Genomic DNA, 26,734 nt, shown 5'->3' on the forward strand with positions numbered 1-26,734 from the left:
GGGCTTCGCCACGGGAATGGGTTCCGCGGGGATGGGCCCCGCGGGAATGGGCTCCGCCGCACGGCTCCCCCCGCTGGGATCCCGGCCCCGCTCACCGAGCGGCTGCGCTCGGGAGAATGAATCCTCACGCATGAGAGAGAGCAAACCCTCATCCTCCACAAACCGTGTCCAAGCCGTTTGGCTCGGCCACCAAAATGCACTTATGACACATCTCCGTTCCGCTCGCTTCAGTTTCTTGGTCAGCGTAAGGTACAACGCGAAGAAAAGACCGAGTACATGCAGATCCTTTCCGTACCTAATTCAGCAACACAACCCCAGCTTTTTTCACTCAACTTACAATGCTGCCAAACTTTCCCATGTGTTACAAGAATCTAAATGGTTCTCTCAAAAGCTCGAGACTCCTGCTACAGAGTTTAGGTTGAAGGGCACATAGTTTGGAATGAGGCCCCACAAAGGGTCTTAAATAGATTCCACATGAGCGCAAGACGCAAGCACCTACCCCAGGCTGCACTGTTAGGTACAAGCTACAAGGTAAAGTCAAATACTACCGTGGGTAGGAAAATGAGGAGAAGTTAGCAGAAAATTAGAAAACTAGAATCAACATACTGAAATTAATACAGCAGCAGAGGGAAAAATTCTTTTTTTTTCCTCCTCTTCTCCCCCTCTATATGGTAGGATTGTTGTTGTACCAGAAGTAAGGCAACATGCATGCAGTGCATGCTGAGCCTTCTAGCGGGAAAAGGGTGCTGGGGAAGAGGGATGGTACCTTGCTCAGGACCAGTACCAGGGAAGCAGGACAGCCACCAGAGCAGAGGAAGGCAGCGGCAGTCCCCTGCTCTCGTTTTAGAGGGAATCGTTACCATGCTGGGCACGCACGGTCAGTCCGAGGTGCTCACACCGCGACTCACCTGATCCCGGGGCCGGAGCTCGGGACGCTCCGATCCCGGAGCGGCGGCGGCTCCGGGGGCGGGTCCCGCGGCCCCCCCGCGCGGCCGCTCCGCCGCAACAGCGCCCCCCAGCGGCGCCCGCTGCAGCCGCGCCCCCGCCGCTCCCCCTCGGCACAGCGGGAACACCGGGCACAGCGGGAACACCGGGCACAGCGGGAACAACCGGGCACAGCGGGAACAACCGGGTACAGCGGGAACACCGGGCACAGCGGGCACAGCGGGAACACCGGGCACAGCGGGCACAGCGGGCACAGCGGGAACACCGGGCACAGCGGGAACACCGGGCACAGCGGGCACAGCGGGAACACCGGGCACAGCGGGAACAACCGGGCACAGCGGGAACACCGGGCACAGCGGGAACACCGGGCACAGCGGGCACAGCGGGAACAACCGGGTACAGCGGGAACACCGGGCACAGCGGGAACACCGGGCACAGCGGGTACAGCGGGAACACCGGGCACAGCGGGAACACCGGGCACAGCGGGCACAGCGGGAACACCGGGCACAGCGGGAACAACCGGGCACAGCGGGAACAACCGGGTACAGCGGGCACAGCGGGAACAACCGGGTACAGCGGGAACAACCGGGTACAGCGGGCACAGCGGGAACAACCGGGTACAGCGGGAACACCGGGCACAGCGGCACAGCGGGCACAGCGGGAACACCGGGCACAGCGGGTACAGCGGGACGCGTCCTCCGGCCAAATGTCCGGCGGTAACAAAGTGTACGCTGCTTTGCAGCAGGACAAAACGCGGTAGGCACGGCCTTATAGGCGTACGGGTTTGCAGGGAAAGAGGAGCTTGGCCTATTTACCACTTTTAAGCTTTTTCATGGGTTGGACTCAACGATCTTAGAGGTCTTTTCCAACCTAAATGATTCTATGATTCTAACCTATAGCCCCCTTGTATTTAGTTGTTCTGTATATTCAAGTGCAGGATCTGGATACAAAGAAGGGACGTGAGACTCCTCACATCCCAGGCAAGCAGCTTGAAACCTGAGCCCGTGGGGATGCCAAGAATTTGAGGATGAAGAACACATATTCCCCTTCAGTTTTGATTAAAAACTTTAGCCTAAACACTAATACTTTTCTCAACAGAACTAATCCGTTGTCTTTATCAAATTCTTAATCTCCACTTCCCCAACTAAGCTTAACTCTGTTTTACCACCTCTTCCTATGCTGAGGCACTTCTACGTTGCTCGAGTTGATGCATATAAACTTTTGCTGGCATTATCACTAGCCATGGAATCACTAACTAGCCTAAAAATGCTCAGCCTGGAGCTAGTGCATCACTCAGTACACTCCATTAACATACACACACTCCACCATCTTAGGCCTTCTGCATGAAATGAACAGTGTGAATGTACTTGCAGATGACTACAAAAAAATTCTTTTCAAATTCCAAGCACAAACATGAGGACAAAAACATGTGTCTTTACATCTGTGTTAGCCCTCACAGGTCCAATTGTTGTCATCTCTAAGTCAAAGCCCTGGATTGTGTATTGTCTTCAGATGCACACAGGTCCCTTCAGCTGAACAGGGCCTACTTTCTTCTGGCTTTCTAGTAAAGTTTGATCATGTCACTAAATGCTGAGACCAAGTTAGATGAAGGTGTCCAGTGCCCTCTGTTAAGCTGGTGCACTTTTATATTATCCAAAGCTGATGTCCAGCCAACCTTCAACATCATATATATACACACACCTGTAACACACAGATGTTTATAAAACAGGCACTAAGTAGGTAAGATTTGCTTAGAAAAATGTACCACCCACCGCTGCTGATTCTTATTAGATCAAGCTTCTCGCTCTTCTCCTCTGTGTTCAAGGTGTTTTATTTTGCACATTCCTTTCCACTGACACCTCTGCAACCTTTTGTCACGCAGTGCTTGTCACTTTAGCCAGCCAGGGAGAGCACAGCAGCTCACAATTTTCATAACCACCCCCGCTCCAGTGAGGAAGAGAAGCTCCACAATGGCTTTTATTTCCAGGCACATCAGCTGACAAAGGTGGCAACATGTAGGATTTAATACACTCCACTGAATTGACTGCACAACTGTAGTATTCAGAACATACAGAACAGTATAGACTCAGCATATTATTGTAGGTGAAGGTGACAAAGCTCAAAAGCTGGTTCAGGTGTGCCATGGCAAAGATTAGTTCCCCGACTTACTGGGGGGTTATATGCTATTTATGAGATTACCAGACAGCCTGTTAAGCAATCCAATTACCCAAGGTTTAAGAATATGATACAAGAAGCTTTCCACCCTGTCAGTGGTTTGAAAGAAGTCTCACCTGGAGGCTTAGAAAATTACTCTGTCTTGTGAGCAATTATTTACAAGTAGTACCTTACTTAAAGTCTTGCAAAACAACACGAATGGCCTTTTAGGTTTGGTTTGGGAAAAAATTCTTTCAAGGAAAAAGTAAAATGAAGCTTACTTGGCTATTTTACTTTTTTATTGTGCTTGGTTTACGGACAAAAAGCTGTGAAAAACAGACTTGGCTTTCTGGATTCTATCCCAAAGATTCACATGCATTCATGAAACAGGAAGTGAAACACGCCACACCACTGCAAATGCCAAGCAGGTCTCATGTTTATTGAAATATCTCAAGGTTAATAAACATGATGCACATGGCTCTTGCCATATCACATACTCTCACAACGGCTAAGTTCGCCACCTTGGATTCCTACAGAAGCTTGCTTTCAGCACAGCAAGGTGAAGCAAGTCTGGCTGATACAAATATAAAGCAAACTTAGAGGTCCTGCTAGGAATTGCAACCAAAATATCCTGAACCAATGAACCACTTTTTCCTTAAACAACACCTGACAATTCCCTGAGTCTGAATTAGTAATAAAATAAATCTGAACAAATAAGCCCTAATTTATGGCTTATGAATACTTTTTCAACTTTTTTTTTTTTTTAGTAAAAAAGCGTGGCTCAGTTTAAAATGCACAATTTCCTATACCATGTAGAAAGGCTCTTTATCCTGTTGGGATTACTGACAGAAATCTGGGTTGAATCCAACCATGGCACAGAAACTATCACCTGCACTGAGGCAACTAGCTCTGGAGATTGTTCATTTGGCATGGAACTTTTAGGCATTTCAGAGAGCAAAAGTCCTCTGCATAGTCAATAGAAAGAGCTCCAAAGTAAGAACTCTGAGGCAGATGTGAATCCTCTTCCCCATTAAATGGGGGCTTAGCCCCAGTTTGAAGTGGAAACTGAGACAAATGGAACTGCTGTTAATACTGTCAGACTTCTCCAGGCTGTTGTACAGTTCCTGAACACACTGGTGGGGAGCACCATATAAACAGTTAAGAAGTAAATTGATCTTCAAAGCAGCACATAATTAAGGGGGAAAGTCCACTCAAGCTGTAGAATTAAAGCTTTGGCTCTTCTCCCACCAGTAGTTTACTGGGAGAGCTTGTTTTCTAGTTAGTGGTCAGTGCAAAATGCAAGTATATGTTAAGTCATTCTCCTTGAAAGCCATAACCTATTGACAAAGTTAACTGAAAGTGGTTTTCTTTGAACCACTACTCTCGTTCCAGGAATCTGTGAGGGCAAATAACAATCTGTATCCATAGTTGGTACGTGGAACATGAAAGGCTTCAGGGACACCATTAAATCAAGAAAATGCAGCAATGAATCAGTCCCAAAATAGGACATTTTAACAGACAGTGGTCATCTCTGGCTTCATGACAGTTCTTCTGGGCAGTATTGAAAAAGAAAGTAATCTGATGTAGCTAGCTTTTATGTGATGGTTAAAATAATAACACAGCCAAAAGTCACTAAGTGCTTTGTAAAGTGCCAGCACCAAATGGGTCACTGCAGTACACAGAGTACTTGTGAAAGGTACTAAGAAATGGCAGTGTTTTATGCACAGTGAAATACTTATTTTTTTAATTTTCAAGCAGCTGACATGCTGAATGGACTAACTTGTCTTTCAGACATGTCACTAAATTTATGTGCACATGACATACTCCTTTTGTGCTAAGTCCTACTGCTGTGTTTTGAGTACCATGCCACTGTGTGCAAAATCAGCAGAATACGATGAGGAGAAAGAAATAATACTGAAAAAAACCAACCAAATATGAATCCGATTCACTTGTCGTTGCTGGCATTTTAAAAATGCATCATACTAAACAATGTAGCATTATTGCCAGAAGAGCGTATTTAAAAAAAAAAAAAAAGACAAATTCTTAGTGAAGTAATACTCTGAAATACCATGTCAGTTTAGAGATACTTCCTAATCATATTAATTATTTCATTATACATGCGGTAAGGTGCATCAAGGCCCCAGATGAAATCCAAATGTTCCCATTCTGGAATGTTTTTGTGGTAAGCCAAATTTGTGATCTGAGTGAGCAGCATAGCAACATCCTTTGGGTCTGCCAGCCAGTCCTGTCCACCAGTCCACACCGCAGTTGGTACAGTCATCTCTTTTATTTTGTAGAAAGGGGGAGTAGACTGAGAAGGGGGAAAGTGAAAACAAAAGCATTAGAAAGAGAAAATCTTCAGTATGATTCCACTCTGCAGTGTAACACAATAACTGCAAGCATGTGTCAGATTCTCATTTTCTCTTTTGGGCAGCTAGAGATGGAGGTGGAGTCCTGACTCAATCAAAAATGTAACTGCAAGAATCCTGCAATATTACAGCATGCCTAGCAGTAAAGACATGGTTTGAGGAGTTTACAAGACAGCAAGGTAGCAGAAGTCTCAGAGAAGGCATCCTGTTCAAGGTATTGTGTGCAGCAATTTAGAAATAAAAATGCATGAAGGTTAAACAGGCTAAAGATAAGCAATACACATGAACTGACACTTTCTGCCCAATGAGGAGAAGTGCAGGGGATCTCACGATCTAGGCTGGCAGGACTCCCCCTCAAGAAGCAGCATGCCTCCATAACTTCATATCCAAGAATGAGCTCCATACTGAACTAGGGCTACCTCATAGCTCTACAGTCCTTTTTTTTTTTTTTTTAAAAAAAAAAGCAGATCTCCAACCTGGTTACTGGGTAACACTAATGGCTCTTTAGCATGCAGCATAAACACAGTACTGAAAGAAGTGCCTGAGGACTATTTTCTTATGACACTCAAGAATTAATCTGTAAAAGATGTCTACCTGGTTGTAGTGAGCCATATTTGCAGCCTTGCTTCCCCAGTCATAAGCTTTGAGTTCCCCAGTTTTCACAGCCTAAAAATAAACAAATACACATACAAAGAACCACAACACTACCACAAGAATTACAAAGTGCAGGTTGTCTGGACAACTGGCAATGGCAACCAATACAAACAACAGTGGAATACCAAGTATTAAAGTGTCACTGCTTTGCCCAATGTCACAGGAGTGGGAAACACTAACACTCAATACCTTTAGACCTTGTTCCTTAAGATTCCAAACACTCTCATAGCAACAGTAGAAAAGATTAAGGAAAACAGTTTAGTGTGTCCAAAGCCAGGATGTGGCAGCTCCATGCTTACTTCTCATACATTTACCTTGCTGTCTAAATATGTATTAATAGAGCATGGAGATTTCTTAGAAAGTCTGCTCTGCATGATTTACCATCTATTTTTGAGAAACAGATGTCTATATAACAGGGATCTGGAAAAAAACCCAGATCTTCACAGATTTCTTTCTGAGCCAAGAGTTGAACAGCCTTGTAGAGCAGAACACTTTGCTTCTGATTAGGTGACCAAGTCCAGCTACAAGATCACAGATAGCACTGAACACTGCTTCTGTGGCAAATGTTTCATTTGCCAAACTGCTGAGCAAGCTTCAGGCACAACAGTATCACAGGCATTAAACTGTGCATTGAGATGAAATTCAAAATATACTAATAAAATATAAAATGAAGCCAAACAGAATAGAATAGAAAACCTCCTGTTTTCCACTGGCTAAAAATATAACTTGTAATCAAAACAGGGTTTGCTGAAAGGGCAACAAATACTTGTTACAGCATCTCTGCGAGTTAAGTTATTCTGTTGTATTTTTTGTTGGCCTGAAGTACTTACAGTTAGCATATTTTCAAAGAAATAGGGAAGAGGGGTGAACCACTGCAAGTCCTTACCATGAAAAAAGACAACACCTGCTGTTCTGACAATTGTCAGTTCCAAATTTCATTTGGGCTATGCTGCATATATATTTTTGGCATTTTATTCCGTTTAAATATCAGAGGCATCGATATTCTAAAAACAAGCTAGAATCACGGACATTTCAGATTCTGCAAACTCTACCTGGCTCCAGTGGATCATGTTTTGGACAGATGTTCCTGCAGGACAATGTGTCGAATACACATCCACTCGGCTCTGCAACAAGATAATGAACATGTTTTATTCCTCATAGTGCATCAGTTCTACTCATTGTTGCTTCCTGAACAACTAACAGAAACTATTCCATTCCTCTTAAAACCGTTATAAACAAAAGTTAAGTGGAACCACAAATAAACGAGATAAAAGGTTCAGACATTTGGGGGATTAACTACAATTAACTGCAGAACACTAAAGCTGAATTTTAAACCTAATAATGATATCCCTTAAGTTTTTATATATTTAGAAAAGAGAGTGCTGGTATTGTAAGAATTGGGTGCACATAACTAATATTTAGATGGACCTCCAGAAATGTTGCTACTCTACATTTAAACTAGCAGCTGTCAGTCCAAAGTGGTTCAGAACTTCATACACTTTTTATTTAGAAGTACAGAGTAGCACAGGGAAACTTAAATCCTAACAGAAAAAAAATATTATCAACCATTAAAACTATGAAAACCGTATGTGTTGGGCAAGGAAACACTGAAAAACTGTACTTTTTACTTTGATATAAGTTACAAAAAATGCACGCTTTTGCATACAGAGTGATTAAAAAAAGATAATTATCTCACTCCAGTAAAAAAAATTCTCAGCTTTCATCTACCTGTGGTTAAACTGATATCAGTTTTTACTGATTTCAGGGAGCTGGAAACACTATAAGAAGCACTATGAAAAAAATGCAGTCTCACACCACTTGCTGTTAACCAGCTTTTAGATAACAAAACAAGTTCTGTGAACAAATCCTTTGAAACTAGAGATGCAGATGAAGCCATCAGCAGAGTCAGAAACTGGTCTCAGAAAAAGTAATTGCATACATTCACCAAGAGACCAGAAAACTTCAACAGTACTCTTAAAAAGTTGAAAATTATATCTTTATTCCTCAGTTCCTTGCAGAAGGAAGCAAATACTTGCCCCATCATATTAATTAATTTCTCTGATCCTCTTCCCCAAAAGATCTGAAACAATGTATTTTAGTTTTCCAGTAACATTTTAAAAGGTTAATTCTATCCATCCCAATTGGGGAACTAACCTATACAAAGGAAAGACATTAATCCAAACTCAGTATGATGAAGGCAGCATTAGTGGTTTTCTAATTACACTAAAGGTCCATCAGTACAGCGACACACAGTCAATACTGTGTCAGAGTTCACCATAATAGTTTAGCTATTAAAAAAAAGTCACTAGAACACACCATATTCAAGTTTCTCTCATTAAAACCACATAGAAGAAAGAATAAGTTGCCACAAAGATCATCAAGAATTCTGTGGGTGCAAACATGGGTAGCAAGCCACTTCAGCACAGAATTCTGTGGGAGGAATTGCTTCTTTCCAAACATGTCCTACAAAATAACAAACACACAGGACAAACATGTAATTGCATAGAATGACATGTTTTCAGTTTTTACACTACAACATTCTTGATGTAACTATTTCCCTTTGCACTGGTGACAGGTGCGTCCTATGAAAATTATTTATCTCCTTATCAGTGTTGTTTACAGTCCCATGGGAATGTCACAGTTAATGCTTCTGCTACAAAGTGTGCAGTCCATTAACCCCATGAAAAGTAAATGGGAACTGGTAAAATCTTGCAAGAATTCCAAACCTACCCTCAAAATCAAATAAAATTTAAATTCAGTATTTTACAGGAACACTGTACAGCTTCTTGTCATCAGAATTGTTTAGGGCTAAAGTATATTAAGCTGTGTCTGCTAATGTTAAATGGCTTTGTACTTGCAACTTCCTCTCTTCAACCCATGAGAGAAAAACAAGTTGCACGAGCTGTGGTGACCCCTTCCTCTGGATATTTTTAAAATGTTCAAGGATTTTAAAATAGCTCACTGAGAACTTCCTTGAAAGTGACAGCTCTATAAAGATATGACCGACCCATGGGTTTGTCACTTTGAGGAACTCCATGCACACCATTTTTTTGCAAGTCATCATGAGAATCAAGTTCCTCAGCACAACATGAACATCTGCACAGGGCACTGATCAGCCATTAGTCTCCTTTGGCAAAGTTCATTATGCAAGGAACAGGAGATCACAATTGTTAGTGTCGTTTTTTTGTTAACTGCCTTCGGAGTGGGGAACTAATAATGTAGACAACACATTAAATCAGTACAAGGTACATCAAAGGAGGGTTTATATCACAGAACAAACAGCTTTGTGTGGGAATCTCCATGGGTGGTGGCAAGAAAATGATGGTTAAAAATGACACACAGCAGGGTGTTCACAATGTCTGACTTCAGGCACTTACTGCAGCCTGCCTACATTCCCCTTGAAGTTAATGGGTAAAAGGTAAAATCCTCCAGAGGATGATTCACAGCATCTAAATAAAGCTGCTGCTCTTAATCACCCTCTGAAGGATCATCTTCCAATACTAGATGGTTAATTGCGAAACAAATCTGTTAAAGTGCATGACAATTCAGAAGTGTTCTGTATAAACATATCATATGACTCGTCCAAAACAGAGCAACTATTTAATTAATCATGATTTCAGTAGCTTAAATTCTAGAAAAATGTTAATGGAAAAACATATTTTTATTCTATCTATTAAGTTGTAATTGTAAAATACTACTTTAAACCAATGCAAATTGTTTCACTAGACAGTAATAAAGCCAGAGAAGCCACTGCTGACTTCAAAAGCATCATTATGATAAAATTGACTCAGAATTCTTGTCATACATTACTCTCTAATCCACAGCTATTAACATTCTTTGCTATGCTATTTTCAACTAGAAAGGGGCATAGCTCATTCGGCTTAAAACATTTACACTCAAATACAAACCTTGAGTAGCAGGTCAGGAAACTCTCCCAATTTTACCAGAGGGCTAGTGGCAAACTTGACTGTAGCTACTGGTGCCAAGGCAAAAAACATTTTGATTTTCTTAGCCAGCTGTGGCAAAGTTGAAAAAGCAGCGAAAGCTGTAAACAATGTAAGAACAATTAACAAACCTCACTGTCACAAGTTAGATGAGATTTTTTTCCCGGTAGGAATTCTACAAAAATCTATGAACAAGTGTGCCAAAGTATTTTTAGATTAATAGTTTGATTGTAGTATCTAGGATCAATTTAGATAATGTAAATTAATCTAGTTACTACAAAACACAAATTAAATGCTTCCAAAAAGCAAATTAATGCTTACTCACCCAACATGCCTAACTCTTTCTATTAGAAGGTCTAAAGCACATGCCTTACATACAGCAAAATATTCTGGAAACGGGAATCTTAATTCTATGTGTCTCACGAGTCTAATTTTGTTATGCACAGCTCATCAATTTGTTTTAATAGAAGCCATTCTGCTGGATACCCAGGACTTCAATTTATCATTTCAACACCCTTCCACTTTAAAGTAAACACAAAAGGTTAAGTATTTTCATTTTAATGCTGATGAATATTCCAGGAAGCAGCTAAAACCCAGAAGCAGTAGATTTCAAAAGCTCTGCTTTTTCATCATTAAACCACATATGTGGAACTTAATACCATTTCGAACACAGTATAGTCTAACAAATGCATCTCTTCACATACCCATTGTGGTGCCTTGTGAATGGCCAATGTAAAATATTTGTTCCTGGCCAGTTTTTGCCAAAATGAAGTCCACTGAGGCTGGAATGTCATACTTAGCCATTTCATCAAAGCTACAAAGCAAACACAGAAAGTCAGTTCTGTAGGAAAGTTATCAGTGAGGAACAGCTGCACAGAGCTTCCCTGCACTGTTGTCTGGACATAAAGAAACACTTCTTTTGGCTGAAGCAGAACACTGGTTTTAGAGTCTTCACACCAAGCACTGGTGAAAGCAATTAATGTTCTACTGACCACCTGTGAATCTCAGCACACTGCACTGACCACAAAACTCCCCTTCGCTACCCCTACATATGTGACAGCACACGTAACAAGAAAAGAATATTTTGTACCTTCACAGTGTGATTGAAGATAGCAAGACAAGGATACCTGAAAACCCAGAATTCTTCTTGTTTCACTGTGAAGTGTGTATGCTTCCTGGACCAGGTGTTCCCTCTGCTGTTTCCCAGCCATACATCATAGCCAGCATCTGCCAGCATAAAGCCAAGGCTGTTGTAATCCAAATTTGTGATCCAGTTGCTGGCATCTGCAAGCAAACCATGCTGCAGAAACACAGCAGGCCTTGGACCTGAAAAATAAAGCATTTATCATAGCTTCCTGTTCATTTGGAATTGAATACCTAAGAGTAATTCAAGTGAGCCATTGCAAGTCTGTTTTAGACTTGCACTTTGAGTATTTAATTCACTTTATTTCATCTACTAAGACTAGCAATTTGTATAATTGCTATGTCATAATGCTATGAAATCACACGCTTGTTCACAAAAGCTACTTCTTATCATTAAGGATTTTGAACTAGCAGCTTGTTAGTTTCCTAACGTGAAGCTCAAAACAGACAACAAATATGCAAGAAGCAAAAAGGAGAAAAGCAGGAGCTACAAGAAAAATACAGGTAGCCCTTACAACTGTTTCAAGCTCATGAGGACAAAGCCAAATGGCCCAAACACAGAGGCTGTTAAACTACTTTGGACCCTTCTCCTGCTCCTACACGTGGGGAAGGCATTCCCACATATGTGCTACTGAGATCCTTGTTTTCCAGTTAAGACAATGCCAAACAAGTGTGCTGAGCTCTGGAAATCTCTGCAACTGTACTGATATTATCTCTATACAACAACTCCCTTCCATTACCAAAGCTCTGGCAGAACCTGAAGACCAGTACAGTAGCCAAAAAAATAATCTGCATTTCAAAGGACTTTCTCCTCTTGACTTTATATTTAAAAAACACAGCTAAGACGCATGTAGAAGGTAGGAATACCCTCTTCTGACTTCCCCACCCTGAAAAGGTAAATGACACCTTCATGTGGAATACAGATCTAAAACCTCAAGGTTCCTGCTTCTACACAAGGAAAATAAATTAACATCTAATCCTTTAGGAGAAACATGACCTTCAGAAAATACAAAGACCTGTCTCTGTTTCTCATAGTGATACAGGTGTTTTGGGTTTTACTTCTGCTTTAATAACTGAAATCAGATAACATGATAACTTTATCTCAATGCCAGAGATTACACAGGAATTTACAACCTCCAATGACACATCGCTCTTCTACAGTACAGAATCACACAATGCTTCCTCCATTGATAATTCAGACTTGGATCTTTCAGCAGAAACAGCCAAATCAAAACTGTTTCGGTCACCTATACCCTCCATTCCAGGTCATGTCCATAAATATTTGCTGCAAGCTCCAAAAGGCAAATTAGCAATATTCCCCTTTTCTGGCAATCTTTATACTTGTGATGGGGAAACTTTTGAATGCCTGCTTTTCTCATTTTGTTAGAAAAGCCCACAATGCATAGTGTGAAACAAGTGGAGCAAATCTCCAGTTGTGCCAAACTGGCTCTGGAGACAGTATCGTTGAACACAACTGTTTACTCTGCTGCAGTAATATTAATTGATATTAATAGGATTTTCAAGCCTAACACTGAATTTGTTTCCCTTTTAGCTTTGATACCTTTTTCCCTTTTACTAAACTTATATAAACCAGTTTCTGATTTTTTAAAGAACAGGCTCTCCTCAAGCTGCTATTGCATGTTTCATAACATCGGAAGGGGAAGACTGTTTAACTGCTTTAATGCTTTAATTCTGTTCTCCTGTTAACTCCAATTCCCGCCAGTTCCTTTTTCACTTTACTAAGTAGTCAGCAGATCTCCATGTGAATTGCACAATCATATGACAAAGTGACTTGGATGATAATAATTATTTTCTATCACCTGTAATCCAAAAAACCCCAGAGGGGAAATAAAAAAGGCAGGGCCTTAAACACCCTTTCTGCATAGAACATTTTGTTCTCTTCACTATAAACCCAAGAAGTTGAAGACAGACTTATTTCCATGCCCCTCTTACCCATGCTATGCAGTTGGTTTAGGTTTTTCTTTAATATTAAAACCAAAAATCATCCATGTTTTGCCTTTAGGTTCTCTGGACATTTCTCTTTTTTTTTTTCCCTGAAGAACTGTGGGTTTTGTTCCAAAACATCATGTGATACATAATTCCAAGGGATCCTATTCACATTATGCAGGTATTGCAAAAGAAAAATACGGCATATATACGCTAAGTCAGCAGTAACACATCATTGGTATCTTTCTGAGAAAAGATACCAAGTCTATAAAAACTGAAGATCAACATGAACTTTGAAATCTTCATTCTCCCAGGAGCTCATACTTCCACAAATGTGCTCAGTAATCCTTGTTTTTAAAATTAAAGCGCTCTGCAAAACGTGAACTTGGGGTCGAGGGTGCGGCAAGGGGAATGTGGAGAATTCCCAGAGGTCAGGAAACTTCTGTTTGCTTATGTCATCAATGAAGGATTCAACAAAATCAACAGGTACAAAGGCAGCCTGTCTTTTTCCTGTGGGCTTCTCTGAATTTAAGTACAAAGACACCTGCCAGGTTTGATGGGCCTCATCCATGCACTGATTTTTACATACCCCTTGTTAGAGACAATGGACAATGCAAACATCCTAACCCACACCAAACCAATGGATAAGGTCAGGAAGACTGTTGGTTAGCCTTTGGCAGGGGAAAGGGTTTTTCCACAGGTCTTGCTCACATCAAGGCTATAGGACAATCACTGATTTCTTTTTTGAGCTCCATGATTTTACCCCTAATCCTAACTTCTTTCAGTCTAAAGTATTCTAAGGCAGTGCTTAGAATATGTACAGTTTCTATTCAAATGGGCTGCTGTACAAATGTCTGTATGAATGTTTCTAAGGGATGGTGTCAAGACTGATACCAAACTCAGCCACTACTTGTTCACGTACTCTGTTAACACCACACGCAGCGTATGAGGATAGCAAGTCAAAGGGTACATGTCCCTCCTCTTCCACATCCATTTGTCTCATTTTTAAAGCATTTCATCATCCAGTCCTCACTAAAACCTTTGTCCATATTGCTCCCTTATAAGTTTGAGCTTACATTCCTCCTATCCTTTCTCTCCCCTGCCTCCTCACCTGTACAACTCCTGCATCTCTTCCATGGTTGTACATCAGCTTTCACAGTAATCCTGACAGCTTGTAACAGCACTCTGGTAGCATGTGCCAATGCTCTCCCAAGGCCTCATCAAATCACATCCATAAAACAACCTGGTTGGGGGTTACTGACATCAACTACCTGTTACACATCCTAATTTGCAATATATTTTTAAATGTTTTTTGTACTCAAGATATTCTGAAGCAATTTTATCCTTTTCTTTTTTAACCTATTTAAGTAGCTGTGTGAAATATGACATCCCAGTAGTATGCAGTATTGGTCTGGCTTGTACCTTACTGAAAAGGGAGCTTCAGAGAGGTTAAATTTAAGAAATAAATTCTTATTTTATGCAAAAATCAAGCAGTAATTATTTTGCGAACGTTCTAGTGAGAACTCTTGCAGTTTAGTTATACTGCACCAAAAGAGGTACACGATCTGGCCCTGCTTCTGAAAACAATCACTCATTTTAAACAAACTACTAGTTAAAAGGAACCATTTTTAAAAATTGGGGTTGAAATAACCCAACAACGTTACAACCAATATCTTTTCAAGAGACTTCATCACTTTAAAACCCCAAAAAATCTAAACCCCTATTTTTCACTTGCCAAAAAAAAAAAAATAAAAAAAATCAACCAACCATGAACAGCTTTGTATTAATGACACAAAAAGATAATGCCAGGAAAACACAGCTTTTTAAATCCTTTTCCCTTCCTTTATTCAAGCCACTCTACAAGTGCCTAATCTATTTTGGCCACAATATTCACCAATAAAATCTTCTAATTGCATAGGTCATGTAGTCTTTAATATTTTTCTGGATTATTAGAGGAGCAAAAGTTTTATAAAGCAATTGAGCTTTTTCACTACTTCCCATTTTTCCAAATGGACAGAAATCTTACCTTTGCCTCCCTCATAGCCCTTTCTTCCATAAGGAATTCTATTAATGGAAAGGATATACCCATCTTCTGTTGTCACTTCGTACTCCTCACTAGGGTATCCCCTGAAGGTGATAATTTCACTCTGAGGAAAGAAAAGAAATCATCTTGGAGCCAGACTGTCAGGCTCCTCAGTCCAGGAACATATGCAAAGTACTCTGCGTTTCTTCTAAAGACAGCAATGCAAAATTAAAGGATGCGGCAGGAATGTGCAATACCACCTGCCCATTCAATGCAGGCAGGTTTTCTTAATGAGACTTACCCCAGTACAGAGTCAGGAACTAACCAGTGCACAGACCTTATCCCAGGAATCTGAGAGGACTCCCTAGCCTGTCCCTAGCCACATGGTGCTTACAGCAAGAAAGAAGATGGAAGTGTTGACAAGGAGACTATGGTAACAGGACAAAACACCGAGATGCAGATTTGGCAGACAAAAATTTAAATTGTCTGCTCTCAAGAAAACAAGTATCTTCTGGTAATAAAAAAGTGAGGGCAGAAAAAACTGGCTGGCATCACTGCAGCATATGGAAGGAGAGAAGGATGTGCCATTTCTTTCCTTTCTCCTCAAGCCTTATGTCTGTTGCAGAGCTTTAAGTGACTTTGTTGACAAACCGAACAAGAAAATAACAATAAAAATCTTTACACTCATTTAACCCTATAATTTCATTATTAGGTTTATCTTCTATCTGTTATATCTTGGGCTTTATGTTATTTTATTTTGATGCAACTCCATTAGGGCAGTGAGCTTGCTATTTAACTGGTTTCATGACATCAACCTGTCTTGAGAAAATGTAAGAAATGCAAGACATGATCAGAGTTCTACTCTTAGACTGCTGGGCAAGGAAGGGGAGGAGAATTTAATTAAGCATGCTATTTCTTTCAAATATATCTTTCATTACCCACAGTGACATTAACATTCCAAAATGATTTCAAGGCTAGCTTCTATTCAAATGCTATTAGCCTTAGACTAAATGATTATTTTCAGTCCTTGAAAGTGTATTTGCATGATCCAAGCACTTCTATTCTCAAAGACCTCGAGCATTTCTAGCTTAAAGTATCTCCTCGCACATGTGAAAAAAATCGCAGTTTAGACGGAGCACAGGAAAGAGCAACTAATACCAGTTACCAACAGCTACCAACAGCAAATACGTTCACTAGTTGGCTACTGCAGCAGGAGGAGAATGAAGTTAAGAGAGTAAATGCCGAATGGGGAGAAAAGCAGTTCTGGGTAAGAACGCGCGACCGCGGCGCTGAGAGCGCAAGTGTGCTCCATGAACATCCGCTTTTCTAGCAGTAAAGAAAGAATGTCCGGACTCTGGCAAAAAAACCCATAGATCTACGTCAGACAATATGTGAGAGAAAGATTCGCCACAGGCAACAGGGGACAAAGAAGGACCTCGAAGGAGGAGAGGAGAAGAGAAAGAGGAGGTGTAAGCAGCGGGTGTGAGCAGCTGCAGCCCTGGGCTGGCCGCGCACAGGTGGCCGAACCTCCGGGGCTCTCTCCGCGGCTGCCGAGGTCGCCCAGCGCCCTCTGCGCCGCTCCTCGCCCCGGCACCGCCCGCGGCCGCGCCCGCTCACAAGGCTCGAGCACTTTTCCCCACGCCGCGCCACTCACGATGTTCATGTTGGTTTCGGGGTCCACATTCCTCCTCCGTGCGGCGAACGCGCCCGAGCCGGCGATGCTCTGCAGCAGGAGAGCGGCGACCACCAGGGTCCGCATCCTGGTCCTGCAAGGACGATGCGGGACGCCGCGGAGAAGCAGAACCCGGCACAGCTGCGAGCGGGGCCGGTCGGGGATTATGTGCCGCCCCTCCGGGACAGGGGCGGGGGCAGCGGTGCGGCCGGCGGGGCGAGGGCGGGGAGGCCGCCCCAGCGGCGCGACGAGCGCGGCGGGGCTGGGCGGGGTGTGTCCCGCACCCCGGCGGTGCCTTGGGCGGAGAGGGGCGGCTGCAGCCCCGCCGGGCCCGCCCGCGCCCCGCCCGCCGCCGCTGCCGGCGCGGGGATGGCCCGGCGGGAGGAGGCGCCGGCCCGGCCGCCGCTCGGCCCAGCGGCGCGGCCTATGGGCGGCGGGGCCCGCCCGCACCGCCCGCCCGGCCTTGGGCCGCCTGAGCCGCCGTGATTCAGCGTTTCTCCAGCAATACCATGTGGATCCCCCCGCCTCCCCCTGGGCTCCATTTGCAGGAGCCGCTCAGCCTCCGGAACGGCGCCCGTGGACTTCCTTCCCAGCCTTCCTCGTCTTCTGCATCTGCCCGCACTCCGGAGCCTGCAGAGCCTTCACGGAGCCGCCCTGCGAGGGTCTGCTGTCTGTTCCTGACGGCCCGCAGCAGGCCCCAGGCAGAAAGCGGCGGCAGCAGCGAGGAGGGAGGGGATGAGCCGCGCCCGCCGCGGGCTCTCCCTTTGTCCGCAGGGAGCATCCCGGGGATGCCTCCCCAGCGTGCCGGGTACCTGCGCCTCGGGAGCCGCCGGTCCTTCCTAAGGACTGTACAGCGTTGCCAGCAATCACTGCCATTCTTACACAAACAGATCGCTCGTCCATCATCTGTGAGCATCGTCTAAACATAGCAAACCTAATACAAACGGGCTTAAGTTACACGCCGGCACGCAGTTACAGCAGGGTTATCATCGCTGCTTCCTGCAAACCTGCGGCAACTAATTGGCAGGCACTGCGTTGCGTAGCTATAATTTCCCAGAGAAGCGTGTCTGTGGTCAAGGAATATGTGACTGGGCTTGAAAAAACTTGGACCAAATTCAATCCTTTAATATAAATATTCATGTTATTAGGCCAGGCCCATATCCATAGAATAATACAGAAACCTGATACTAAACACACAGCGGTAGAGCAGAAGGGTGTCAGGAACTAAAATGTTTCTGTTTATTTAGAAAGCATTAAGATTTTAATCGAAAAATCATTGAAATTTTCATAGCATACCCTTGTTTTGATATGTTGATATGTCAGTAGATACAAATGACACTATGTGATCCTTTGCATTCCTGGATCCCATTTCTTAGGATTGTTTGGTTTTAAAGAACTTGGGTAACAAAAATATTGCTCGGCGATTCACTTGGGTTGTTTTGTCAAATTAATTACAGAGCATTCTTCCTTCCTAGGGGAAAACTCAAATTATAAAATGCCACAGCTGCTGCTTTCAAATGTAGTAATTATACACTAACTTAGGCTATATTGAAACCTGCATAATATAGGATATTTAAAGTGATCCTGTTTTTTATACCATTCATACCATTTAATGGTATCATTCATTTACATTATTTTAATAATGAAAATTTCAGGCAATTATTTGGCTGAGCTAATGATATGAGGGAGAAATTCTTTGTCAGCAAGTATCCTTTTCAGCTCCAAGGAAATGTCCAGATATGAGTTTTCTCCCACAAAACGTGTAGATATTTTTGAAGCCATTTCCTATTCTTGTGTATGTATAGAGCACTCAAGTAAAGTCTTTGTATAAAATATGAATGCAGTTGTTGTTCCCCGCCCATTTCTGGACACGTGTTTTCCAAGAAGCTGCTTCTGCATTTGCTGTTATGCAATGCAGCTTTCCCTGATGGCAGTCAGCCCAGCTACAGCTTTCCCTGAACTGAAACCAGCAGGGATGTAGGAGGATTTCTGAATTTTCCTGTGCGGTGCCCACCAAGTTACAAAGACGACTGCAGAAAGGCATCGCATAACTGTTCTCTTACTCTATTTTAAGCACTTTCCTGCATTTATTTTATTTAATAGGCATTTGTGTCAGACCATAGCATATAGATGCAACTAAATTTATAAAAAACAAGGAAACTGGAGCAAATTTTTGCACTCCAGCTGGAAGATTGCTGCATTTTCCCATATGTACCAAGCAATATACCAAAGACAACAGACACCTGGGTCAGAAGGAGAGATCAGAAATCCAGAGATACTTAGTAGCATAATGAATCATTGGTGTCCACATTTGATTTTGGCATTTCAGAAACCTTATAAACACACTTTTCTACAACTACCTGCAACACTTATTTTCCATAAAATACATGAATATGTGTAGATACTCTAATCCATTTTCCTTCTCAGTTCACTGCCTCTTTTCATTACTTACCAAATACCTGGTTGCTAGAACCTTGAAGGTTATTCAGAGTAGTAGCTGTACTAACCTTTTTCTTGAGCTCTGAAACATCAACTCCAACAACCCCTCTGAACACACACATACACACACAGTCACTCAAATAAGACACAAAGAGGTGTGTGTGTGTGTGTGTTACTAAGGCTCTCCAGATTCTGATACAAACCAGAAGTTCTAAGTAAGACCGATTTGTTGGGGTTTTTTTGAAAGAAGGAAAAAGAAGAAGAGGGAAAGGAGGGAAAAGAAGGAGAAGAGGGAAAGGCAAAAGACAGCCTTGTCCTGGAGAGTCGCTGCCTGCCAGGAATTCACTCTATGCAACTGGAACTCATGCTGCCAGGAGCGGTCCCCAAAAGAGCAGTTCCCCAGTGGCTGCCCCAGCTTCCCCCCGAACAGCCCAAGGTCACTGGAGCCAGTTGGACAGAGCCACAACCTGGCCAAACCCAGAGGATAAGTGCAGTTTACCACCAGATCCACAGGTTCCCTCTGCCTTACATATGTGGGAAGGTGGGGATATAGACTGTTCATACCACAGAAGATAAAGTTTTATAAGCCAGAACCTACAATTCTCAATTACAAATTGGCAGTCAGAGGTTATATAAATTTATAAATAAAAACATGGAATACCATTTATTCTTGTCTGTAGTTGCAGAGATTGAACATGATGGCAGCAGCAGCAATTCTGAGGTGATAATGAGGTTTGATATAAGTGATTTCTGGCTTAGGACAGAGGGACAACCTGTGCATCCTCCACTAAAAACTTCACAAAAGAAGCCAATTGAGGCAGCCTTATATGCATTTTTATTTGCTTATTCCTACAAGACAGGGCAGGGGGGACACCTCAAATTAAAAATTAAACATGTTTTTTAACAAGATGCTCTCAAGTTTAAAAATGGAATGGATTCAAGAATGGAGAGAGGTTCTGTGATATTTATGGGTAAAGATGAAACAAATATTATATAGATAAAGGTTTTTTTGTTACTACAATGAAAAACAGTCTACAATCAATAAATAGCATATTACATAGTAATAGCCTATATGCAAGAATTATCATTAGTCTGGATCTAATTATTAAAAAAGAGGCAATAATAATGCTGTTAAAGTACTTATTTACAGAACAAATTTTACAAAACCAGTCTGCATTTTTTAATTTTTTAAACTAAGCATCAATGAGTTGTTCGTATCCATACAGTCCCCAAGCTGTGCCCTTCTCTTTGTTACCGTGTGTGTAGCTCTGTAACACAGCATTGCTGTTGCTCCCAACAGGCCATAAGCTTTGCACTGAGTTTGCATGGCCTCGGGACTGAGGCTTGCCAGGTCTGCTCAGTTTGACCTTGTCCTGACCCACCTGTGACTTTGTTTTGTTTGGCACAACTGTGACAGCAGTTTCTTGAACTGACTGCCTATATCTAACTTGGTATACGAAAGGTTAATTTTGGGTTTATGTAGGGAGAAGCAACAAACAGTTCCTGCAGGTGGGATGAGATATTTAGTACTCTCAAACAATGACACAGTCCAGAGAAACACAGGCCTGGTACAACAGCAGAGACCTTGTGATGTGGAGGCACAGGATGAAGGAGAAAAAGCAGGGGCTGTGCTCACGTGCATGACCAAACACAAATAAAATAGGAGCCTAAAGCATGATGTAGGTGTGCAAAGGTGCAGAGGTAAGAGGAGGAAATGACCCTTCCCGAGCCTGTACATGATAACCAGGTCAGCCCACACTAGACTGAAATATTCCCCCTATCATAGATAACCCCTGCCTTTGAACAGAGTAAATGCTGGAAGCACTAGGAGCTTTTGCCACATTCTCCACAACACAGAGTAATATATGGCACAGAGCCAGGCTGAAAAAGAGCAGCTTATTGTGCAGCAGTTTCGATTCTCCAACTGCAGACTGCTCTGCGTCTTCGGCAGACTCAGAGAAAAGCTGAAGTTTCACTTTCTGTTTCCCGTGAAAGTGGTCACAGACCACGTGATGGTTGGATTCTATAAAATGGGAAGCATAACAACAGTGAGCAGCACTCCTTCAGCTTTGAAGCTACATGAAGACAAGTGAGCAGAGAAGGAAAATCATGAGGTAAGATAGCAACCTAGTCCCTGAAAGATGCTTTTTCTCTATGCCACAGGAAAATAATGCTTATTATTTACATAAATGTAAATAATGAGGGACTTTGAGCACTGAAACAACAAAAAATATTTTACAGAATACTTACTAGAAGAATCAAAATAAAATAAGGATGCTTTTGAATATTGTCATGTTATTGCTTCTCCAACAAGGTTCAGTTTCTGTAAACAGAACAGAAAGATTGTGTACATGCAGTTTGGGAAAAATGTGGATAACACATTCATGTTTTTTTGTTGCCAAGTCATGTTTATCCTAGTCAAGGACTTCTTTGTGTCTCATGTCCTGCCAGTGAGGAGGAGCACAAAAAAAGCTGGGAGGAAGCACAGGTGGGACAGGTGACTAAAACCAGCCAAAGGGATATTCTACACCATAGAATGTCATGCTCAATATATAAACTGGGGGAGTTACTTGGAAGAGGGGCTGATTGGGGTGTGGAGACGGGGTCTGGCATCAGGCAGCAGGTGGTGAACAATTTTATTGTACATCACTCGTTTTTCCTTGAGATTTATCTTTCCCTTTTATTATCATTTTTACTATTATTATTAGATTTTACTTTTTTTCAATTATTGAACTGTTCTTATCTTGCCCTACAAGTTTTGCTTTTGATTCTCTTCCCCATTCCACCAGGGTGGGGAGTGGGGATGAGTGAGCAGCAAAGTGCTTAGTTCCCAGCTGGGCTTAAACCTCAACAGGGACAAAGGGGTATTAAGGACCAGTTGTATGTAAACAGGGTCTGGTCAGTAAGTGTGTGTATTTGTTTAGGGGTGAAGCACCTGGAGAGAGAGACAGGCTCCCTGACCAGACACTGGATGTCCAAAGTCAGCTTCTGAGGAGCCATAGGGTTAGTGAGTGAGCATGTGGTCTGTACCAGCAAGTGGAGTGGGCCTGTACACCCAAATGCTGGCAAACAGGGAGACTGCTGTGATCTGGGATCCAGCTCCTGGGTATGATAGTATAACTATAAGATAAGAATGGTGCCATGATCTGACAAATGAGGATTTACAAATGCAGGAAACTCAAAATTAAATTTATAACATAAGCCATAAAATGTATAGAGACATAGGAAAGGCACTAAATCACTTTCTCTATATGTTAAGAGAACCTCTTTTGGGTAGGCTTCAGCAATTGTTCCCAGCACAGGATATATGGTTCTGAGGCCCAGAAGTGTGCCAGCTTTACCACAGAGACCAGCCCTCCTCTTTAACATCCAGAACACCAGCTCTGTTGCAATGTAAGAGATGTCCTCATATACAGGCAAGGAGAATTACTAAAATAACTATTCAGCACTTTAGACCTATGGCTCCCCACAGCTTTGGCTCATTTGAAGTGTTGTGGACTAGGGGCATGAGGTGAGGTATTGTCTGCCTTTAAAGTATATCATGCGTGGTTTAAAAACAAGAATAGCAAAAGGCAAATAGAGTATAAGTATGTTTTTCTTTGATTTCTTCTAGTACCATTTCCAAGAATTCCTTGAAGACTTCCCTGCTGCAGTTACAATGTCATTTTACATGGACTTTGCTGAAGCAGGATGTAGATATTGATGACCTAGAAGAAACAATAGTCAATCAGATCAAATATTTCACAGAATCTAACCTAACAGATTATAATCTGCTATCCTATATATGTCACCTAAAGAATTCAAATGAGAAAGCCCTGAGAAATCTCCAGAAAGCTGAAGAAATTGTTCAAAAATGTCATCCAGATGAAATTGCCAGGAGAAGTCTTGTTACCTGGGGGAACTATGCCTGGATCTATTACCACATGGAGAGATATGAAGAAGCTCAAACTTATGTAAGCAAAGTGGAAGACAGCTGCAAAAAGCTTTCCATTACTGCTGATGGGAAGATGCAGCTTCCAGAGGTCTATGCTGAGCAAGGATGGGCATTATTACGTTTTGGGGGGAAACACTATGAGAGAGCAAAGAATTGCTTTGAAAATGCTCTAAAGGATGAACCTGATAACCCAGATTTTAATGCTGGCTATGCAACAGCACTGTATCGCTGGGAAAATTTAGCTTCCAGATGTGGTGAAGACACAAGCCCATCCACTGAGGCCTTGAAGCGGGCAGTGGAACTGAATCCAGAGGATACTTGTGTCATGGCATTACTTGCATTAAAACTTCAGGACTTAAATCGAGCTGATGAAGGTGAGAGGTACATTGAAGAAGCTATGCAAAAAACCCCTGATCTTCCTTATTTCCTGCGATATGCTGCTAAATTTTACAGAAGGAAAGGAGAAGTGGGCAAGGCAGCGAAGATTTTGGAAAAGGCCCTAGCACTGACACCAAATTCTGGCTTTTTGCATCACCAACTAGGAATCTGCTACAGAGAAAAAGTATTTCAATTGCAAAGAACAAGAAATGCACCTCAAGATCAAATGGAGAGACTCATCGAACTTGCCATTTCTCATTTTAAATTTGCGGCAGACCAAAAGAAAAAATTTATTGCTACCCAAACTGGCCTAGCAAATGTGTATGCACTAGGCAAGAGATACAAAGAAGCAGAAAAGATATTTCAGGAACTTTTTCAGAGAAATAATCTACTCTGTCATGAAAAACAAGAGCTCTACTACAATTATGGCAATTTTCAGCGTTTTCACATGAGGTCAGTATCAAAAGCCATTGAGTATTATATAGAAGGGCTGAAAATGAAAGAAGAGTCCTTTGGAAGAAATAAGTGCAGTGAAGCTGTGCAGAGATTGTTAAGACAAAAAATTGAGAGAGGTTCAAGAAATGCAACAGATTTTGGAACACTTGGACTTGTTCATAAGCTAAATGGTGAGAAACAAAAAGCAATTGAGTGCTATGAAAAAGCCATTGCTTTGGATCACAATAATGAAGAATATCAGAATGCATTATTTGAGCTACGACTGTCTATCTCAAGCTAAAGTTCACAAAAATCCTTCACACCCAAAAAACTCCAAACCCAAGGACATTTCAAGAGACTCCCTAAACTTTTGTTGTTGGTTGGTTGGTTGGTTTTTGTCTTAAGGTAGACTTTATGACCAAATGAAACATGGATGGTATCGCTTTCTGATCATAATGTAGAAACTGCAGACAATGACTGTTCATTTGTTCATTTGGTAACAGAGAGCACGCTTAGATAGCTATATAATGTAACATATAATATATAATAATAGCTATACAATAATAGCTCATCTAACTTAGGTCTTCAATGCTAACGCAGGTCTAAATGATTATCAGTAGAACACAGAACTTCTAAGCTAAAAGTGAGATATTACCTTCTATTGAGAAAAAGATAAGGGAATCATATGGTAGTATTTTGTCTAGATAGTTGAAAGGCATGCTTAAACCAAAATGGAATTTCTGATGCTTTTTCAAGTATTTCAAACATATCTTTTGTAGAAGGAACTTTTGTTGAAGGCTTGTTCAGTTTACTAACTTGTATGCTGTTTAATTATGAAAAATATCAAAAAACATTGTTCGCTGTAAAGCTTACAAAATGTGTATTATTGTTGTGAACTACGAAAGGGTATTAAATCTATCAACTATTGCTTCTGGTATCTCTCTGCTGACCAGTCTTCCTGTTAGTAGATTAGGTAAAAGGAAAATGGCCATTTGAAAAAGTAACAGGGATAGAGTTTTGGCAGGATATGAAAGACTTAGTAGATAACCCCATTTATTTTCCCTGTAGTCTCAGCAAAACTGGCTTCAGAGGCGTTGCACCAGAGAATCAAACTGTGCACAAAACAGCACCTGTCTCGTTTACCCAAAACCACACTATCAGGAGCCACTACAGCAAACATCTGGAGAGGGAGGAAAGGCAGTCCCTGAGCTGCCAAAGAGATGGCTATCTGTGGCCCTGGTTGTGAAACAAGCCAGGGGTAGCAAACACACACAAGAAATGAACTAAAGTGGGCACGGAGGGCAGAGCACAGCTGGAGACAAGAGTTGCATGAGCACCAGAGAGCAGGGCAGCAGAATGCAAGGGGCATGTGGAAAGTGGGGTGGGTGCCCCCAGAGTCCGGTGAATGGGATAAAGGGCTGAAATGACAGAATGGGTGGACAAGGTGATCATCTTCAGATATTTAACTGAAAGTCAATATTCTTTACAACAGCCCAGCCTAATTCCACAGTAGCGTGCCTTCGTACGATAGACCATGGTGCTCAGGGAAAACTAATGCTGTAATTCCAAATCACTTCTGAGCCCTAGCCAGTAGTGTAGCATGAAGCAAACTGGTGACAGAGCCCATGTCAGGAAGGCTGTGCACTTTAGTTCCCAGCCATCCTGCAATATTCCTGCCCGGACAACAGCGCCCCTGTATGGACAGAATGGAAGCCTGAAAGAGTGCAAAGCACAGTGCCAGATCAGAAAACATGAATAAACCTCTTCCTTCTCAGCTCTCCCTCAGAGACTCTCTCATAATATGATCAAAAGTGATCAGGAGCTTAACAGCGTACATAATACACCCACACCTTCTGCATAAGAAAGGGCTAGGGAAAAATCCGTCCTTGTTTCCCAGCCACCTGCCAGCTTCTCTCTTACAAAGGCAGCCCTACCTTGGAAAGGAACAGTGAGGAGAGAGAAGAGGAAGGACTGGGAGCAGGACTGACAGAGCACTCCTGGAAGCTGGTAGGAAGAACAGCGGGGTTGAAGTCAGGAACTAGTGACTACCTATGGTGATGTGCTCAGCTATTTGGGCAAAAGGGTATGTTAGGTGATCTCACTGCCTTTCTCAATCTTGAGCGTTTCTAAGCTCAGCATCATTGCTATCCAAACCCTACTGAGGGCATAGAGGGTGGAGGACAGCAGAGAACGATTTGAGAAAGAGGTGGTGGCACATCTATTCTCCCCTCCACCAGGACCTCTCCTGGGAAAAAAAAAACTTGTAAAGAAAAAAAGGATAAACTAGAAATTATTTTGAAAAAAAATGTGAGCTGAATTTTTATGAAGAGTCAGAGTGGTTCAATTTTCTGCACAGCAAATAAACTGACTGAGGGACATAGTGATGCACGAAGTGTATTTATTGTGCCTCACCTCCTTCGGACTCTGAAGGACTGAGCTGGATCGCCGTAATACCTGGGGATGTTCCGTACGAACAGCCTTTTGTGTGTCTTGTAAATTAGGAGAAATGTTATCTCCCACAGGGTGGTGCTGCTGCGCCGCCTGGCACAGCAACGTGGGGAAGAGGCTGAGCTTGAGCTTTGGGAGGCGGACAAAATGAAAGACAGTTTGGAGCATCCAAGTCCATTGGGCAAAACCAGAACCACATAGAAGCCGAACCCCTCTCAATTCGCACCCAAGTATGAATTATATCGCCGG

At 42.4% G+C, this 26,734-nt stretch overlaps 2 protein-coding genes and 1 long non-coding RNA gene across 3 annotated transcripts; 1 reads left to right on the forward strand and 2 right to left on the reverse strand.

The window, feature by feature from the left end:
- Positions 1 to 3,517: 3,517 nt before the first annotated feature.
- Positions 3,518 to 17,141, reverse strand: LIPA (lipase A, lysosomal acid type). The gene is made up of 9 exons (XM_027718130.2): positions 16,834 to 17,141; positions 15,183 to 15,303; positions 11,194 to 11,392; positions 10,771 to 10,880; positions 10,031 to 10,167; positions 8,439 to 8,585; positions 7,175 to 7,246; positions 6,063 to 6,134; positions 3,518 to 5,410 (listed from the first exon to the last, which is right to left on the reverse strand). The coding sequence occupies exons 1-9, from the start codon at positions 16,936 to 16,938 to the stop codon at positions 5,177 to 5,179; spliced, it is 1,197 nt and encodes a 398-aa protein (XP_027573931.1). The 5' UTR covers positions 16,939 to 17,141; the 3' UTR covers positions 3,518 to 5,176.
- Positions 17,142 to 17,269: 128 nt separating this feature from the next.
- IFIT5 (interferon induced protein with tetratricopeptide repeats 5) lies at positions 17,270 to 24,974 on the forward strand. The gene is given in 3 exon segments (XM_027718051.2): positions 17,270 to 21,368; positions 21,370 to 21,404; positions 22,904 to 24,974. Coding segments are annotated over 3 exon segments (1,683 nt in total). The 5' UTR covers positions 17,270 to 21,155; the 3' UTR covers positions 24,339 to 24,974.
- LOC120323065 lies at positions 19,797 to 26,171 on the reverse strand. The gene is made up of 3 exons (XR_005563158.1): positions 22,907 to 26,171; positions 21,541 to 21,613; positions 19,797 to 21,313 (listed from the first exon to the last, which is right to left on the reverse strand). It is a non-coding gene; the product is annotated as an uncharacterized LOC120323065 (long non-coding RNA).
- Between the last annotated feature and the right edge of the window lie 563 nt (positions 26,172 to 26,734).

This window comes from Pipra filicauda, unplaced genomic scaffold (genome assembly GCF_003945595.2).
Source record: "Pipra filicauda isolate LSUMZ 115617 unplaced genomic scaffold, ASM394559v2 scaffold190_size1978887_pilon, whole genome shotgun sequence".
NCBI lineage: Eukaryota > Metazoa > Chordata > Aves > Passeriformes > Pipridae > Pipra > Pipra filicauda.

What these genes read in the sequence shown, in the direction of transcription:
- LIPA (XM_027718130.2), bottom strand. Translation starts at nt 16,938, where the DNA reads ATGCGGACCCTGGTGGTCGCCGCTCTCCTGCTGCAGAGCATCGCCGGC. An exon ending in GAAGAATTCTGGGTTTTCAG is followed by an intron (nt 10,881 to 11,193) that starts GTATCCTTGTCT and finishes TTTGCTTTGTAG; the next exon opens with CTTTGATGAAATGGCTAAGT. An exon ending in TTCCTGACCTGCTACTCAAG is followed by an intron (nt 8,586 to 10,030) that starts GTTTGTATTTGA and finishes GTTATTTTGTAG; the next exon opens with GACATGTTTGGAAAGAAGCA.